This window comes from Brassica napus, chromosome C8 (genome assembly GCF_020379485.1).
Source record: "Brassica napus cultivar Da-Ae chromosome C8, Da-Ae, whole genome shotgun sequence".
In the NCBI taxonomy this organism is placed as follows: Eukaryota; Viridiplantae; Streptophyta; class Magnoliopsida; order Brassicales; family Brassicaceae; genus Brassica; species Brassica napus.
Window position 1 is genome coordinate 47,877,186 of NC_063451.1, and position 18,091 is coordinate 47,895,276.

Consider the following 18,091-nt stretch of genomic DNA (forward strand, 5'->3'; position numbering starts at 1 on the left):
TGCTAGTTAATAAATTATCTATAAGTTGTAACAAGTTAAATTAACATCTTATATAAATAACATAGCTCGTAATTATTTATTTGTTCATCCATAAACCCATTGTTAACATAACTCATTATTAACTATGTATTCAGATAACATAGGTTACAAGTAACTAATCTAAATTGTGGAAAGGCTTGTATGCCTTGACACTACTTATCAAGCCAACGATGGATCCTATGGCAGCTAGGAGTGAAACAATTAAACAAACGAAAACAAGGAGTTTCAACACTATCCATCTCACCGAATACTTCTTAACCTTTTTCTGCGAGATGTGCATCTCCACCGGGAAGTAAACTGTTAGCGGCCAGAATGCGACTGCCCCAATAAGTCCCAAGATAGCGTTGAAGAAGGGGAATATCATTGCTACAACTGTTGAGAAAATCACATAGGTTGTCCTCCACACCAGTCTGAAGAAGTTAATGCGACATTTTCCAAGCAACGGTACGTTCATCGAATGTTCTTTGGTGATGAAGTTGCTTTCTGGCCACGCCTGATTGCATTTCTTCTCAACAAACTGGAATATTGGTTGTGCAAACACCTGCTCATTATATTAACATCATCAATGTTTTGTTTTCTTCAAATTGTGAGTGGTATAGATACCAGTTATCTATTTAAACTCGACTTTTTTTAGGACAAATGACTTAGATACCACAAAAAAAAATATTATGACAAAATTATCACATAAGGAGAAAATGACAAAAAACATTTCAAACTCTACACTCTTCCACTTGTTAAATACTAAACCCTATTTGATCATTTTGCGTGTGTTAATTTATAATCCCTTATATATTAATTGAGAAATATTACAACATTGTTTTGTATATACGTGTTACCATGAGAATGAAATTCAGAATTATTAGAAAAATAAGTTGGTCCATCTTAACTTATATTATACTTTTTATTAAACTAACTATCAAATTGATAAATAATATACAAAAGAATATTCTCTTAAATAAAAGTTACGGAATTACCTAATATGATTAATGTATATATGACAATTAATGATTATAAATAATAAATATTTGATAACACTTTTTGTATCTTAGATCTTTTTTGTTTAATTTTATATTATTGAAATATATTAAACAATCACATTAACCATATAATAAAAAATTTAGATTTTTTCTTATATGTTCTATTTTGAATTTTTTAAAACAATTATAAATTATTAGAAATTTTAAAATCTCACTTTGAAAATTTTGTGATCTTTGGCTTATTTTTTGTTATAACAAGATACAAAGAATCATAAAATTTTATTAGTATGGATTTTTATTTAATAAATATTCAAATTAAATAATATATATATATATACATCTAACGACTTAAAGCAAGAAAATAGACTGCATCAATTTCGTCGTCCAGTGGAAACCCTTCAAAACTATATGGAAGACTAAGATCAAAGTAATTCGATTTTGGAAACAATACTAAGTTGATGGTTCTAAAACCATTAAAATGGTTCTCACTAATGTTAAAGTAAAGAATTTAAAAAAATTGTAGAACATGTTTTTGTAATAAAAATTCACTTGATGACCACATTAAGGTTTTTATAGGTATAAACAGGGTGATAAAAATTTTAAGCCCAAATCGATCAGGTTCATCAGAAATTCAAAATAGACTTTGGTCCACAATTGCAATTACAAATGCTCAGTCTAACATATATATGATTATATAAAAAAAACATAACTGTATGCATATTAAAAAAAATTCAAACATATATATATATATATATTTAGTTTATCAATACTATATATTTTTAATATTTATTATATAAGTTCACCATGCGCAAAGCACGGATTTTATCCTAGTAGTAAGCTGTTTTAGTAATATTCTAAAGTATTTCTCCTTTTTTATGAGTTACCTGATAAGCTCCGATAAGGTGGACAGCGATGCAAGCATTAGCAAAATCGATGAGCCAGTAAGGTTCATAAAAACCAAAGTCAGTAAGGAAGTCTCCGGGGGCTTGGTTTCCAAATGTAGCATATCCGATGCAGCCACATAAGATGTAGAAAGCAGTTGTAGTTGAGACTGCAGCAAGGCTTGCTTTTTTCATGACTTTGTTCTCTGGTGGGCTTGATCTCAGTGTGTCCTGGAAGGAAAAAAAAACACATATGAAGAACACTGTCTTTAAGAGCTAACATACATCATATTAACTCTAATCATCCATCAATATATACTTTAAGGGAATTACAACAAGAAAACAACCACCATAAACAACGGTTGAAGACGTATTATAGTGAAAATAATAGTATAGTTCTGTGCCAAAAATATTTAGTTTTACAAGTATACTTTAATTACTTTTAAACAACCCAACTAATAAATGAGTTACACTTGTAAAAAAATCGCAGTTTTTTTTCTTGAAGTAATCTTTTTTTCTGCCCTTAAGGTGGAGAACTGAACCAAGAATACAAGAATAGTTTTTTGCTATTTTCTGTTCTTCTCTCTTTCAATATTCCTTTTTATTTTAATTATTAGAAACCCTCTACGATACTAATACTATGACTAATGGTGCTCTAATAACAGTCATTATTCCAACCAAAATAGAGAAATTCTTGAGTGAACCTCAATAGTATTTGAGTATTTAATATTTGATATCTTTTAAAAAAGAAAATAAAATTGAATATCCAAATTATATTATATTTTTAAAATAAAATAATAAAAATAGTTACAAAAAATAAATAAATTAATATTGTTAAGTCTTCAGCAAAATACTAAACTCTATACCCTAAATCCTAGTTAAACCTTAAACTTTGGATAAACTCTAAACCGTTGGAAAATCTTAAACCCTAATTCATACATTAAAACTAAATTTTAATAACACTAAACCCTAAATCCTAATCACTAAACCCTAAACCCAAACTCTGAACCCTTGGATAAATCATAAACTTTAGGGTTTAGTTTTAAATATTTTTGATTTTGAGTTTATGATTAATCCAAGGGTTCAGGGTTTATCCAAGGGTTTAGGGTTTAGTGATTAGTGATTAGTGTTTAGGGTTTAGTGTTATTAAGATTTAGTTTTTAATGTATGATTTAGGGTTTAAAATTTTTCAATGGTTTACGGTTTATCCAAGATTTAAGGTTTATAATTTAGGGTTTGGAGTTTAGGATTTAGGGTATAAGATTTAGTATTTTGCTAATGGTTTAATAATATTTATTTATTTAACTATTTTTATGTATTTTTATTGTTTTATTTTAAAAATATAATCTTATTTGAAAATTCAATTTTTTTTTTTTTTAAATGATATCAAATATCAAATACTTAAACACTATTGGTTGGTGAACCCAAGAATTTCTCACCGAAATATATATCATGTAAATAAAAGAATAAAAGAACTAATAGTAGAAAGTGCTACACTATTCTGATTTCTGAGTGTACTGACATCATTAATTGAAAGAATACATGCCTGAATCTCAACGAGAACAACGGAATAAGCGTATGAAAAGGCAATGTTTCCAGCCGCTTGAAATGACTTCCATAATTTGTCAGACGCAGTTACGTCCACTCCAACCACCGTGCCTGTCAGTCCCGTCTTACCAACCTTCCCACCTTTCATCGTACCGCATTAGCCATTAGTTTGAAGATTCATATATGTATAAATAATTTTTTTTTTTAAAAACAATAGATGTATAAATAATTAAACATATATCAGCTTACAAATCATTGAGAATGATTTCTACTGAAGAAAAAAAAAATTGTACTGAAAACTAAAATATAAATGTATTAAGTATGTATCAAGATATTTGCATAGGGTTTAGAAATAGCTTGAGAATGTTCTACAAATATATTTTGAAAGTCAAAAATTATATAGAATATAGAAAGGAGAGAACGTACTTGCCAGAGCGGCCAAGGCTAAGCCAAAACCGATAGATGCATAAGAGAAGGACATAACGGTGGCGATAATGGAGAGAAAAGAGAGCTTGTGAAAATTAGGAATCTGACTAAGAAAAATCTGGACGATCCCAAACGCCGCCATGAGTGGATAATTTGATACGGAACATTTCGCACCATGTCCCTTGTCATGAAAACAATTTGCTTTCCCAATCGCCCTAGCCAAATTAACATCAAACAAGAGTTAAATATTTTCTTAACATATTGGTAACCATATGACATTATGGCCACGTTTGTTTTATGTCGTTGCAACCTACAACTGCGACATGCAACATGCAAACGAGCAATATTTAGTCGTAGGTCACGTTAGAAATTGAAACAAACATGTTTTATATATCAAAATAATCACAAGTTGTAACTTACACTAAGCTTATGGAGGCAGTGATGGTGTAACCAATAGTAACCCCTACGAGACTCCCAAACTGTGCCAGTCCACATAGCTGCACTTTCCTACCACCTGTCGTGTTATGGTTTTAATTTGTTTTGTTTTGTTTTGTTAGTAATAAATAGACTAAGCTAATGCAAAATAACATTTTGTTCAGTTAAGAAATGAACATATTCATACCAAGGTAAACTCGGACAACGTCCATGTAAGTATAGTTGCGTGTTCCCTCCGGGGATCGATAACTGTCGGCGAGCATTCTGGATGTGTAATTAACGATGACGGCAAAGGCTACCAAAATCACTGTTCCTACCACCCAACCAAGTTGTGCTATAGCCCAAGCCAACGACAAGACTCCAGAACCTATCACTGTCGTGATTATGTGGGCACTCGCCGTTATCAACGTCCCCGTTCTCTTCTCCCGACAATCATCGTCGACGTTATTCCCGGCGCCAGCACCGGATTCAACCACTGAGCTCGTGTCGAAGCTTTTCATTTTGAGAGGAGAAACTGAAGAAGAGATAAAAGAGATATGCAAAAGCATAGGCGATGAAGAGTGAATGACATATCTATATATAGATGACATATTTGAGATTTTTGTTCAAAATTTATGTAAATATCTCTTGTTTTAAGTGTTATTTCATTATGTGCCACATGCTTATTGTCTAGATATCTTTGTATTTACACTTTCTTATATTATATGCCCCATGTTTGCTAATTTTCTGGGTCCGCCCCTGGATGATGCATGTACGCAAACGTCAATGCTTATGATATTTTGGAGACGCTCATAACCTTTTTTCTTTTATTTAATTTGCACAGTCCGTAACAATAGTTACAAAGCATGTTCAAAAAGCAAGTAGTAAATATTCATACGATATTTTAACGAATAACTTTTAACCTACAAATAACAAAAAAGGTAAAGCCGAACCGTTCTTTTTATTAGCAAGTCAAACGTAATCAAATTTGTAAGAGTAAATAATTTTAAATAGACAATCCAAGTTCCTCGTTATATATTAAACCAAAGAAAATCTAATATATAAGCTTGTTTCAACTCTATTTAGTATAAAGTCTTTTTGAGATTAATCGACTCAAAAATAAAATTTTGAAAGTTTAGACTCAAAACGGATAATATTACACTAAATGAACCAAAGAGCATTTGGTCTGATTTTAGTAAAGTGTCTGGTCTAAAAGCATATGATCCATCATAATGGTATCAGAATTAAAAGTTTCGTGATTTTTGGTTTGAATTTTTTTTGTGAAAAGTAAATAGAAAAGTTTAGTTTAACTATTTTTTTAGAGCAATCAACCCAAAAAAAAATTCGTTAAAGATAGACCCAAAAGAAAAAAAAACATTATACTAAGCAAATGATTGGACATATGATAAAAGGCATCTAACTATAATAAAACCTCTGGCATATATATGATGGCATCTGGTCCGTTGCAACAAAATCTATTATCATTACTTTTCTTGGTGGTTGAAGAATATGTTATTTACTATCTAATTGATATCTTTTAGTGCGCTAAAGCATCTAGGTGAAAACGAAAGAGGGCCTTGATGACTATTAGTGTTGATCATAGGATACGTGCTTGGGCCATGTGTGTGTGTGAAAACTGGAGACGTATAAAGTCATATTCTTTTTCCTCCTTATATTATATGATCCCTGGTGGTGTAACGGATTGAAACACACAAGTATAAAGAGATATCAAAAAGCTTGAGATTAGAGCTTATTATATTGAATTCTGAAAGTTAAACGTAGGCTTCTTAGCAAAAAAAAAAGTTAAACGTAGGCGAGAGTGTGCGCCAAACTAGATAATTTCAGTGTCGCATTCTTTTCTGTTCTTCTTTTCATTTGGTTCAAAAACAATTTAATTCAAACAACGGTCAAGGTTGAATCAAGGCAACGTTGGGCCTTCTGTTTCGTGGCCCTATCGTGTTTGCATTACATATTTTAACCATGGTCATTTGTTCATGAGGTATGAGCACCGGGTTCTTCGACAATACGCATGGGCTTGTTTTTCACTTAATTGTTTGTTGAGCATAACGAAAGCAAGTGAACTTTTTTCATAGGTGACAACAATTGAAATTGATGTTTTTACTTCTCTTTTAGTAGCTAAGAGAGATTTTGATCTACAATTTTCCAAAGTATGAAATAATTTTTTCAAAAATTTAATTAAAAAAATATTTTTAATTTATATTTGTATGCGTAGATCAGTTTGATTTCTTGTTGCAATAATTAAATTTAGTTTTTTCCTGAGATAAAATTATTAGATTTTTTTTGCAGTAATTATATTTAGCTTTTTCAAACAAAAAAAACTCCCTTCTTCAATAAAACGTTTGCTTCTTTAAAAAAAAAAGAAAGTCTGATGCCTTTGGTTTAATTATGTAACTGTATACCTTAGAAGAAAATTTAATTTCTGTATGTAAGAAACACACATGAGATTGCTGATCTTTTGTTCTGTTGATGTTCAATTTCCCCATGGTAGACTCCGTGAATATAATTCTCAATAAGTTGTAACAAGTTAATTAACATTTTATATAAATAACATAGATCGGCGTATCGATTCAGTAGTAGTTGCATCTCCTCCGATACCGTGGTCATCTCGTCGTTGGGCTGTTGTAGTCTCAGAGTAAAACATGCGTGGCCCAACTGAATCTCTTTGATAATTATTTATGGTTGGGCCTCTGCCATCGTCTTGTTCCGAAGCCCGCAGACTCTTTGTTTTTCTCCAGCCCACGTAAATTCAAGGGTTTGGGCCTCCCAATCACACAGTGTTGGCCCAAGAAGCGTAAGCCACGTCATTCCCAAAACCATGTCGAGACCCGTGAGAGGAAGTGGAAAGAGATCGATACAGAAGCTCACGCCGCCGACAATTGTGGTGACCTGTTTGTATACGCCGGTACACCGGAGTGGTCGGCCATCAGCAACTCTGACTCGAAAAAGTGGTGTTGGAGTCATTGTCAAGCCGAAGTGTTTCGCAACCTTCTCGTGAATGAAACTATGAGTGGCCCCGCTATCAATCAACGCTACCATCTCATGTTTCTGAATTCGAGCTCGAGTCCGGATGGTCTTTGGAGAATCCCACCCGGTGAGAGCCTGGACCGTGATCTCCGCTTCTGTTGTTTCCAGATCCGGCGCGTTTTCCTCATCATCCTCCTCTACTCCTTCGATGAGCAGCAGTTGCGATTTCTGACATCGATGGTCTGGAGTATACTTTTCGTCGCAACTGAAACAAAGTCCGAGACTTCTCTTCCTCTGTAGCTCTTCCCAGCTCAAGCGTTTAGGTTGACCGGTGGGTGTGACTTTGGCAGTTAACGCTTGGCTCGGCGATGGTGGTGGCGGTGCACGGTTGTTGCGATTGGAGAAGGACTTTCTGGTTCGCTGCACTTGCTCATCTCTCATTTGAGCCAGCTCAATTGTTGCCTTGAGGGTTTTTGGTTGGAACATACGGATGCCATCCGAGATGTTATCGTTGAGGCCTCCAATATAAGTCCCAATGAGCGCCTTCTGAGTCCAGCCCGAGACCTTGTTCTGTAGTCGCTCGAACTCACGTTGGAATTCTCGCAACGTTCCTGTCTGTCGGATCTTAGATAGGGCCTCGTCAAAGTCCTCTGCTGCAGTAGGTCCAAACCGAGCCCACAATTCTTCCTCGAACACATCCCAAGTGATTGGAACATGCTCCTCTTGGAGAGCTTTAGATGTAGCTTGCCACCACTCATTGGCCTCGTCCTCCAGATGGTAAGAGGCGAAGCTAACCCTCCGATCTAGCGGCATTTCTTGGTAAGTAAAATATTGTTTCGCTTTACTTAACCATGCCATTGGATCTCCTTCTTGGAACTTTGGAAACATCAGTTTTACATGGCGGTTGGTGGCGGTAGGCGTGAATGGGTTGGTGGTGGTGGTGTGATCGTGATGCAGCATCATGATACCTTCACCGTAAAGCAACCGTTTTTCTATTTCGGTTTTTAGAAGATTTCATTTTCTAATTATGAATTCCTTTTAGTAGATTTTCTATTTTTAACAGGGTTAGGTTATTATAAACCGTCTCTAGAATCCTATATAAGGGATTGTAAGTTGGCTTTGATAAGTAGTTTTGAAAGATAATAAACTTGAGTTTCTCTAAAGCCTTGCATTGATTCGATTTTGTCGTCAATACGAGAGCCTTGTATCGAATTTGATTAAGTTCTTCGATTCAAGAAGTCAGGTCTCTAAAGATTTAACCTAAATCTTTAGATTTGAGCTGAGTTATACGCTGCGCCAGGTTGGTATCAGAGCTTTGCTACGCTCCTCGAAAATTTTTCCATCCACCATGGCAAGACCTCGACGAGCACCTGTTCGAACCGAAGCAGAAATCACCTGTGATGCAATCGCTGAGCTTCAGGCTCAGATGCAAACTATCGCCGCCGCCCTCCACAACCTTAATGTTCAACAACAACCACCAGTTCGCGATAATGTTGAACGTACGAGCAACAATGATGCAGAAGACGATGAAGAAGCAAACCTATTTACCGCCGCAGCAGCAGAACATGTGAACCCCCTCGCTCCTCTCAACGACCGTGTACTCGGTCAAGATAACATTCGCGGTGCAGCAGCTGTTGTTCCATGGGAAACAGGATTCAAAACAGAGATTCCAAAGTTCCATGGCAACTCATCCGCCGAAGAACTTCTCGATTGAATAGTCACAGTTGAAGAAATTCTTGAATTCAAGAGAGCACCAATGGAACGTTGTGTTCCGTTGTTAACAATGCGATTCCGCAACAGAGCAGCAGCATGGTGGATACAACTAAAAACTACACGAGCCCGTCTTGGAAAACCCAAGATCATGTCATGGGATAAGCTTAAATCAAAACTTAAAAAGACATTCTTGCCTTACAACTATGATCAGCTAATGTTCCAACGACTACATCATATTCGTCAAGGAACTTGTTCAATTGCTGAATATTCTCAAGAATTTTTTTTGCTGCTTACAAGAGTTGATATTCAAGATTCAGAACGACAGTTGGTTGCTCGATTCACTGCCGGCCTGCGTCAACAGATCGAGCACACTATCAACTTGTTTAATCCACTGACCTTATCAGAAGCTCACCAACATGCATTCACCATTGAATCTCAAACTAAAAGCAATTACTCTTGGTCTGCGTCTCGTACTACCCGACCTGTTCAGCAACAACAGTCTACAAATTTAGCCGATGATTCGCTTCCTCAACAAGCTGAAACTGCCCTCGTGCCTTTGACGGATAAGACAACAACTCGACCATCTTCACTACGATGTTTCGCTTGCGGAGAGATTGGTCATCGACAAGCCAATTGTCCGAAAAGAAATCGCAGGAGACTTCTTCTTGATGCTGCTGGCAAGGACGTAGAGGTTATTTATGATGAGGAAATTGCAGAAAATCTAGAAGAAACAGAGGACCTGATCGCAGACACTGGTCCTTGTTTGATGATGCGACGTGTTTGCCTTGTTCCACGCCATATTGATGACAATCCACAATGCCATAACCTGTTCCACTCGAAGTGTACTATTGCCGGCAAGGTTTGCAAATTTATTATTGACTCGGGAAGTTGTGAAAACGTAGTGGCAGAGGACGTTGTCAACAAACTCAATCTGACAACAGAACTTCATCCATATCCATATAAACTCGCATGGCTAGACAAGAAGACAGACTTGACCATTACTCGACGTGCTCTCATATCATATTCAGTTGGTGGCACATTCCAGGATCAAATTTATTGTGATGTAGCACCAATGGACGCTTGTCATCTTCTCTTAGGACGCCCTTGGCTATTTGATCATCGAGTAAAACACGATGGTTATCACAATACCTATAGCTTCCATTTCAACGATAAAAACTTCACACTGCAACCCTCTTTACCTGAGAAGCAGAGTTTACCATCCTCACCAGTCCTTATTCTCCAACGCAAACCTTTTGAGCAAGAGATGCGAGAAGAGGGACGTGTTCTGATCCTGCTGAACTCACCAGTCAACACATCTTTACCTCAAATTCCGGATAGCTTTAAAGGTCTGTTGACCAAGTTTCAGGACGTCTTCCCCGACGAGTTACCAACTGGCCTTCCTCGTCTAAGAGATATTCAACACCGTATTGATCTAGTTCCAGATGCTATCCTACCTAATCGAGCTCATTACCGTATGAGTCCAAGTGAGCATGAAGAACTGCGACGACAAGTTGAGGATCTCATCACGAAAGGATACTTGCGTGAGAGTTTCAGTCTGTGTGCAGTCCCAGCTTTGCTCATACCAAAAAAAGATGGATCATGGAGAATGTGTGTCGATAGCCGTGCTATTAATAAGATTACAGTCCGCTATCGATTTCCAATACCACGTATTGATGATCTATTAGACCAAATTGGTGCTGCAACAACCTTTTCTAAACTCGATCTTCGCAGTGGATACCATCAAATCCGTATTCAACCGGGTGATGAGTGGAAGACAGCATTCAAAACCAGAGAAGGGCTGTTTGAATGGCTTGTTATGCCTTTCGGGCTTTCCAATGCCCCTAGTACCTTCATGCCGGTTATGAATCAGTCTCTTCGGCCGTTTATTGGTAAATTTGTGGTGGTTTACTTTGATGATATTCTGATATTCAGTAAGTCATTAGCCGAGCATCTAGAACACTTGGAAGCAGTCCTTCTTATCCTTCGTCGTGATCAATTCTATGCGACGATGAAGAAGTGTGAGTTCGGCTCTCCTAAAGTCCAATTTCTCGACTACATTGTTTCCGCAGAAGGACTCGCCGTGATCAATTAAAAAGTGGCCAACTCCATCTACACTGTCTGAGACACGAAGCTTTCATGGTATCGCATCTTTTTATCGAAGATTTGTGCCACAGTTTAGCAGCTTAATGGCGCCTCTCACGGATTGTATTCGACGGGATGGTGTCTTCGTATGGACTCCCGCTGCAGCCACCGCATTTGAGATTATCAAATCAAAGTTGATTTCAGCTCCTATACTTGCTCTACCTGATTTTACCCAGGTCTTTGAACTCCATTGTGATGCTTCTAAGTTGGGAATCGGTGCTGTCTTGAGTCAGCGAAACCGGCCTATCGCCTTCTTCAGTGAAAAGCTGGTAGGAGCTCGTTTACGTTATAGTACTTATGATGTGGAGTTTTATGCCGTGGTTCAAGCAATCAAGCACTGGAGACATTATCTTTTTCATAAAGAATTTGTTCTCTATACAGATCACAATGCGTTAAAACACTTGAGTAGTCAAGATAAGGTCTCGGCTCGTCATGCCTCGTGGGTGTCTTATTTACAACAGTTTACTTTTGTTATCAAGCACACGTCGGGTATCTCCAATCGAGTGGCTGACGCACTAAGCCGTCGTCGTTCTTTGCTGGGTGTTCTTCATGTTTCAGTTCCCGGCTTTGCAGCTTTTGCTGACTTATACGAGTCTGATGAATATTTTGGTCTGATTCTTCTTGATGTTCAGAATGGTGTATCACGCGATTTCACTCTTCATGATGGGTTTCTTTTTCGTGGCGACCGTCTCTGCGTTCCGGATTGTAGCCTCCGTCTTCAACTAGTCGCTGAAACACATAATGAGGGTCATATAGGACGCGACAGAACATTGCATTTGATCTCTGCGTCATATTTCTGGCCGGCTCTAAGACGCGATGTTGAGCATTTTGTGGAGAGATGCACGACCTGTCAAACGTCGAAAGGACATGCTACAAACGCTGGTCTCTACATGCCGTTACCTATACCAACGCAACCGTGGACTGACATCAGTATGGATTTCGTCATGGGTCTTCCTCGTACACAAAAAGGGTTTGATTCAATCTTTGTTGTCGTGTATCGATTCTCAAAAATGGTGCACTTTGTTCCCTGTAAAAAAACGACGGATGCAGTTCAAGTTGCGACACTCTTCTTCCGTGAGGTTTATAGACTTCATGGGCTGCCTACTTCTATTGTCTCAGACCGTGATTCACGCTTCTTGGGTCACTTCTGGCGATCTCTTTGGAAGCTTCTCGGCACCAGTCTCGACATGAGTTCCGCTTATCATCCCCAAACGGACGGTCAAACAGAGGTGACCAATAGATCGTTGGGTAACTTGCTACGATGTCTTGTTGGTGATTCCATTAAATCGTGGGATTCAAAACTTCCTCAAGCAGAGTTTGCTCATAATCATTCACTCAATCGAAGTTCAGGTTTCAGTCCATTTCAGGTCGTTTATGGTCTTCTTCCTCGTGGTCCTTTGGATTTAACTACTCTTCCAGACCATACCCGTCTTCATGGAGTCGCTGCTGATTTTGTCGACAATATTCATCAAGTTCATGCGCAGGTTATCACCAATCTTCAGTCCTCCTCGTCAAAGTACAAAGCAGCGTCTGATTCTCATCGTCGCCGTGTCCTATTTGAAGTTGGTGATCAAGTTTGGGCGTTTCTCACTAAGGATCGAATGCCAGCTCATGCTTATAACAAACTCAAGGCAAAGAAAATAGGTCCTCTCACAGTCCTGGAGCGTATTAATGATAATGTATATCGTCTGCAACTTCCAGCTCATATCACTACCTCGGATGTATTCAATGTTCGTTATCTCTCTCGCTATGCTCCACCGGATCCGGTTCCTGATTCGAGGTCAAATCTTTCTCACCCCGGGGGACCTGATGCAGCATCATGATACCTTCACCGCCAAGCAACTGTTTTTTCTAATTATGAATTCCTTTTAGTAGATTTTCTATTTTTAACAGAGTTAGGTTATTATAAACCGTCTCTAGGATCCTATATAAGGGATTGTAAGTTGGCTTTGATAAGTAGTTTTGAAAGATAATAAACTAGAGTTTCTCTAAAGCCTTGCATTGATTCGATTATGTCGTCAATACGAGAGCCTTGTATCGAATTTGATTAAGTTCTTCGATTCAAGTAGTCAGGTCTCTAAAGATTTAACCTAAATCTTTAGATTTGAGCTGAGTTACCGTTGATACGCTGCGCCAGATCGCGCGTAACGAAGACGGATGGTTGGGCTCCTTCCGGTCGATGGCTCCCGATCGGTGTGTTTGAGCCCCCTTCACGGATGCTAATCACGGCTTCGTTGAGCATCTGTCGCAAAGAGTCCTCCATACTCCGGAATCTCGTATCGAATCCTTCGTTGAGCTTCGATACCTCATCCTAGACCATGCCGAGTCCAGTTTCCAGATCAGACAATTGTTCCTTGTTGCTTGCCATAACTCTAATAGACTTCAAGTTACGGCAAAAGTGCTCTGATACCAAATGTTACCTTGGTCCCTCTTCAAAGCAAGAGTTTTGTTGTAAACAATACACGAGTATTTTTGGGTAGATAAGACTACCTCTTTTTGTCTTTTTCATTGATTAAATAGAGATAAACAACAAAGGAAATGGAGCTCAACTCCTACAAAACTGGAAATGGGAAAGTGGAAGAGGTGGTTCCTTATCTCAAGGAAGACCAAACACTCTTCTTATTAACTAACGTGAAACACAAGAAATGACTAAACTTATGAATAAAAGTTAAGGAAAATACTTCGGTTTGGAATGCGATTTCGGTTTGATGTCCTTCGGTCTGGTACAAGTGCATCATTAACCATGTATTCATTTGTTCTTCCATACTCACTGTACATAGTTCGTTATTAACTATGTATTCAAATAGCTTAGGTAACAAGTAACTAATCCAAATTGTGGAAAGGCTTGTATGCCTTGACACTACTTATCAAGCCGACGATGGATCCTACTGCAGCTAGGAGCGAAACAATCAAACAAACCAATACAAGGAGTTTCAACCCTATCCATCTCATAGTATACTTCTTAATCTTTTTCTGCGAGATGTGCATCTCCACTGGGAAGTAAACTGTTAGCGGCCAGAATGCGACTGCCCCGATAAGGCCCAAGACCGCGTTGAAGAAGGGGAATATCATTGCTATAACTGTTGAGAAAATCACATAGATTGTCCTCCACACCAGTCTGAAGAAGTTGATGCGACATTTTCCAAGCAATGGTATGTTCATTGAATGTTCTTTGGTGATGAAATTGCTCTCTGGCCATGCTTTGTTGCATTTCTTCTCAACAAACTGGAAAATTGGTTGTGCAATCACCTGCTCGTTTGTATTAACATCATCAATGTTTTTGTTTATCTTTTCTTGAGCCTTATACTTAAACTTGAAAATTGTGAGTGATAGATACTAATTATCTATTTTTAACTTTTTTTGTTTTAATGAGCTACCTGATAAGCTCCGATTAGGTGGACAGCGATGCAAGCATTGGCAAAATCGATGAGCCAGTAAGGTTCATAAAAACCAAAGTCAGTAAGGAGGTCTCCAGGGGCTTGGCTTCCAAATGTAGCATATCCCATGCAAGCACATAAGATGTAGAAAGCAGTTGCAGTCGAGACTCCGACAATGCTTGCTTTTTTCATGACTATGTTCTCTGGTGGGCTTGAACTCAGTGTATCCTGCAAAAAAAATAACAAAACAAGCATATATGAACAATACTGTCATTAATTAATTAAGAGCTAGCATACGTCATATTAACTCTTTCATCAATATATACTTTAAGGGAATTGCAACAGAAAACAACCACCATAAACGACGGTTGAAGACGTATTTAAGTGAAGATAATATAGTTCTGTGTCAAAAAAAATGATAGGAATCCCAATAACGTTTTGTTTTACACATACAGAGACCATCATCAACAAGGAAAAAACGTTTCTCAACAAAAAGAAAATATTAATATTTACTTTTATAAGTACACTTTAATTACTTTTAGACAACTCAACTACGGCTGTAAAAAAAAAAAAACAAGACAACTCAACTACTAAATGAGTTACACAGAAAAGTTTCTCAATTTTTTTCCTGAAGTATCTTTGCTATTTGTTGTTCTCCTCCTTTTTTCAATATTCCTTTTTATTTTAATTAGCATAAACCTTCTAAAATACTATGATTAATGGTGCTCTAATAACCGTCATTACTCCAACCAACATATATATCATGTATAATTAAAATATAAATGCAAATAAAAGAATGTGTTTCAAAAAGGAAAAATTGCTACACTATTCCGAGTGTGACCACCAACATTTCTAGTTGAAAATATGCATGCCTGAATCTCAACGAGGACAACGGAATAAGCGTATGAAAAGGCAATGTTTCCAGCCGCTTGGAATGACTTCCATAACTTGTCAGACGCAGTTACGTCCACTCCAACCACCGTGCCTGTCAGTTCCGTCTTACCAACCTTCCCACCTTTCATCATACCGCTTTAGCCATTAGTTTGAGGATTCATATATGTAATAAATATATATCATCTTACAAATCAATGAGAATGATTTCTACTGAAAATTAAACAATGTTGATGTATGTATCAAGATATTTGCATAGGGTTTAGAAATAGCTTGAAAATGCTCTACAAGTATATTTTTGAAAGTGAAAGAAAAGATAGGAATGAAGGAACGTACTTGCCAGATCGGCCAAGGCTAAGCCAGTTCCGATAGATGAATAAGAGAAGGACATAACCGCGGCGATAATGGAGAGAAAAGAGAGCTTGTGAAAATTAGGAATCTGACTTAGAACAATCTGGATGATTCCAAAAGCCGCCATGGCTGGATAATTTGATACTGAAAACTTCGCTCCATGTCCCTTGTCATGAAAACAATTTGCTTTCCCAATCGCTCTAGCCAACATAACATCAAACAAGACTTTAATATTTTCTTAACATGTTGGTAACCATGTGACATTATGGCCATTCGCATGTCGCTGTAATACATGCAACTGTTCACAAGATCATGCGACATATGCAAAAGAGCAATATTTAGTCATAGGTCACGTTAGAAATTGAAACCAACAGGTTATATATCAAAATAAATCACAAGTTACTTACACGAAGCTTATGGAGGCAGTGATGGTGTAACCAATAGTCATCCCTACTAGACTCCCGTATTGTGCTAGCCCACATAGCTGCACTTTCCTACCGCCTGTCGTTTTATGGTTTTTTGTTTTTGTTTAATAAAAAATAGACTAAGCAAAGAAAATATACTATTTTGTTTACAAATTTGTGGTTAAAACAAATATCAAAGTAGTAGTTGAGTCACAAAATGACATATTCATACGGTAATACCGAGGTAAGCTCTAACGACGTCCATGTAAGTATTGTTGCGTGTTCCTGCGTCCGGAGACCTATAACAGTCGGCGAGCATTCTGGATGTGTAATTAACTACGACGGCAAAGCTTACCAAAAGCACTGTCCCTGCCACCCAACCAAGTTGTGCTATTGCCCAAGCCAACGACAAGACTCCGGAACCTATCACAGCCGTGATTATGTGCGCACTCGCCGTCATCAACGTCCCCGTTCTCTTCTCCCCACCATCATCGTCGACGTTATTCCCGGCGACGGTACCGGATTCAACCGCTGAGCTCGTGTCAAAGCTTTTCATATTGAGAGGAGAAACTGAGGAAGAGAGTAATGAGATATACAAAAGCATAGGCAATGAAGAGTGAATGACATATCTATATATAGACGATGCATGTGCGCAAACTTCAATGTTTATGATATTTTGGAGGCTCTCATAACCTTTTTCTCTTATTTTAATTTGCAGAGTCAGGAACGATAGTTGCAACGCATTTTCAAAAAGCAAGTAGTAAATATACATACAATATTGCAACGAATAACTTTAACCAACAAATAACAAAAAAAAGGTGAAGCCGATTCGTTATTTTTAGCAACTAAAACGAACTGATGACAAAAAAAAGCAACTAAAACGAACTCAAATTTCTTAGTAAATACTAATAGACAATCCAAGTTCCACGCTGGATATTAAACTAATTAAAGGAAACCTAATATTTAAATTTGTTCCAATTTTATTTAGTATGAAGTTTTTTGAGAGTAGCCGACTCAAAAACAAATTTGTGAAGGTTAAGGCTTAAAGCGAGTAATATCATAATAACAAACGGTTTAATGGAGCATCTGGCCCCAGCAAAGAGCATTTGGTCTAATTCTAGTAGAGTGTCTAGGAGAGCATTTGGTCCGTTATAAGAAATCAGTATTGAAGTCAAAAGTTTTGTGATTTTTGGTTTGAATGAAGATCGCTAAAGTAAATAGAAAAGATTTAATTAACTCTAATTAGTATAGACACTTTCTATAGTAATCAATCCAACAACAAATTCGTTAAAGATTAGACCCAAATAATTGGACATATAATAAGGGAGACATCTGGCATACACCGGCATCTGGTTCGCCACAGGAAAATCGTAATCATTTTACTTTTCTTGGTGGTTGAAGAATATGTGATTTACTATTTAATTAATATCTTATAGTGCGCTAAAGCATCTAGGTGAAGACGAGAGAGGGTCATGATAACTCTTTGTGTTGATCATAGGATACGTTCTTGGGCCGTCCGGCCATGTGTGTGTGTGAAAACTGGAAACGACTGATGTATAAAGTCATGTTCTCCTTCATCCTTATATTAAATGATCCGGGGTGGTGTAACGGATTGAGATAAGAGCTTCTAATATTGAATTTCGAAAGTCAAACGTATGCGAGAGTGTGCACCAAACTCGATAATTTCGTAAGCCACATTCCTTCTTTCTTTCATTTGGTTCAAAACCAATTTAATTCGATCAACGGTCAAGGTTGAATCAAGGCACCATCGTTTTGGGCCTTTACATGGGACTTATAAACTACCCAGATACCGGGATGTAAACTCATATCGAAAAGCCTGTAAAAATGGCTGGTCGGATCCAGTTTACGGCTATGTGGTCTGACTAAGCGTGTCATTTGATCGGTTCAGCCCAGCCAAAAAACCTATAAAACTCGTAAATATT

The 18,091-nt window shown here is 37.4% G+C and overlaps 3 protein-coding genes across 3 annotated transcripts; 1 reads left to right on the top strand and 2 right to left on the bottom strand.

Moving 5' to 3' along the window:
* Positions 1 to 29: 29 nt before the first annotated feature.
* On the bottom strand, positions 30 to 5,097 carry LOC111212631 (amino acid permease 8-like). Its single transcript, XM_048765404.1, has 6 exons — positions 4,494 to 5,097; positions 4,292 to 4,385; positions 3,872 to 4,086; positions 3,444 to 3,586; positions 1,901 to 2,128; positions 30 to 580 (listed from the first exon to the last, which is right to left on the bottom strand). Exons 1-6 carry the CDS (start codon positions 4,894 to 4,896, stop codon positions 155 to 157), a joined length of 1,509 nt encoding a protein of 502 aa, XP_048621361.1. The 5' UTR covers positions 4,897 to 5,097; the 3' UTR covers positions 30 to 154.
* A 383-nt stretch (positions 5,098 to 5,480) lies between these two features.
* On the top strand, positions 5,481 to 11,075 carry LOC125591340. Its single transcript, XM_048765403.1, has one exon. The coding sequence runs from the start codon at positions 9,027 to 9,029 to the stop codon at positions 11,073 to 11,075; it is 2,049 nt and encodes a 682-aa protein (XP_048621360.1). The 5' UTR covers positions 5,481 to 9,026.
* A 2,827-nt stretch (positions 11,076 to 13,902) lies between these two features.
* On the bottom strand, positions 13,903 to 16,883 carry LOC106419870 (amino acid permease 8-like). The gene is made up of 6 exons (XM_022714203.2): positions 16,389 to 16,883; positions 16,152 to 16,245; positions 15,730 to 15,944; positions 15,375 to 15,517; positions 14,503 to 14,730; positions 13,903 to 14,374 (listed from the first exon to the last, which is right to left on the bottom strand). The coding sequence occupies exons 1-6, from the start codon at positions 16,750 to 16,752 to the stop codon at positions 13,949 to 13,951; spliced, it is 1,470 nt and encodes a 489-aa protein (XP_022569924.1). The 5' UTR covers positions 16,753 to 16,883; the 3' UTR covers positions 13,903 to 13,948.
* Positions 16,884 to 18,091: the final 1,208 nt, after the last annotated feature.

What these genes read in the sequence shown, in the direction of transcription:
- LOC125591340 (XM_048765403.1), top strand. Translation starts at nt 9,027, where the DNA reads ATGGAACGTTGTGTTCCGTTGTTAACAATGCGATTCCGCAACAGAGCA.
- LOC111212631 (XM_048765404.1), bottom strand. Translation starts at nt 4,896, where the DNA reads ATGTCATCTATATATAGATATGTCATTCACTCTTCATCGCCTATGCTT. An exon ending in TTGTTCTCGTTGAGATTCAG is followed by an intron (nt 2,129 to 3,443) that starts GCATGTATTCTT and finishes TTTTCCTTCCAG; the next exon opens with GACACACTGAGATCAAGCCC. An exon ending in ACCTTATCGGAGCTTATCAG is followed by an intron (nt 581 to 1,900) that starts GTAACTCATAAA and finishes TATAATGAGCAG; the next exon opens with GTGTTTGCACAACCAATATT.
- LOC106419870 (XM_022714203.2), bottom strand. Translation starts at nt 16,752, where the DNA reads ATGCTTTTGTATATCTCATTACTCTCTTCCTCAGTTTCTCCTCTCAAT. An exon ending in ACTGCCTCCATAAGCTTCGT is followed by an intron (nt 15,945 to 16,151) that starts GTAAGTAACTTG and finishes TATGTTGGCTAG; the next exon opens with AGCGATTGGGAAAGCAAATT. An exon ending in AGCCTTGGCCGATCTGGCAA is followed by an intron (nt 15,518 to 15,729) that starts GTACGTTCCTTC and finishes GTATGATGAAAG; the next exon opens with GTGGGAAGGTTGGTAAGACG.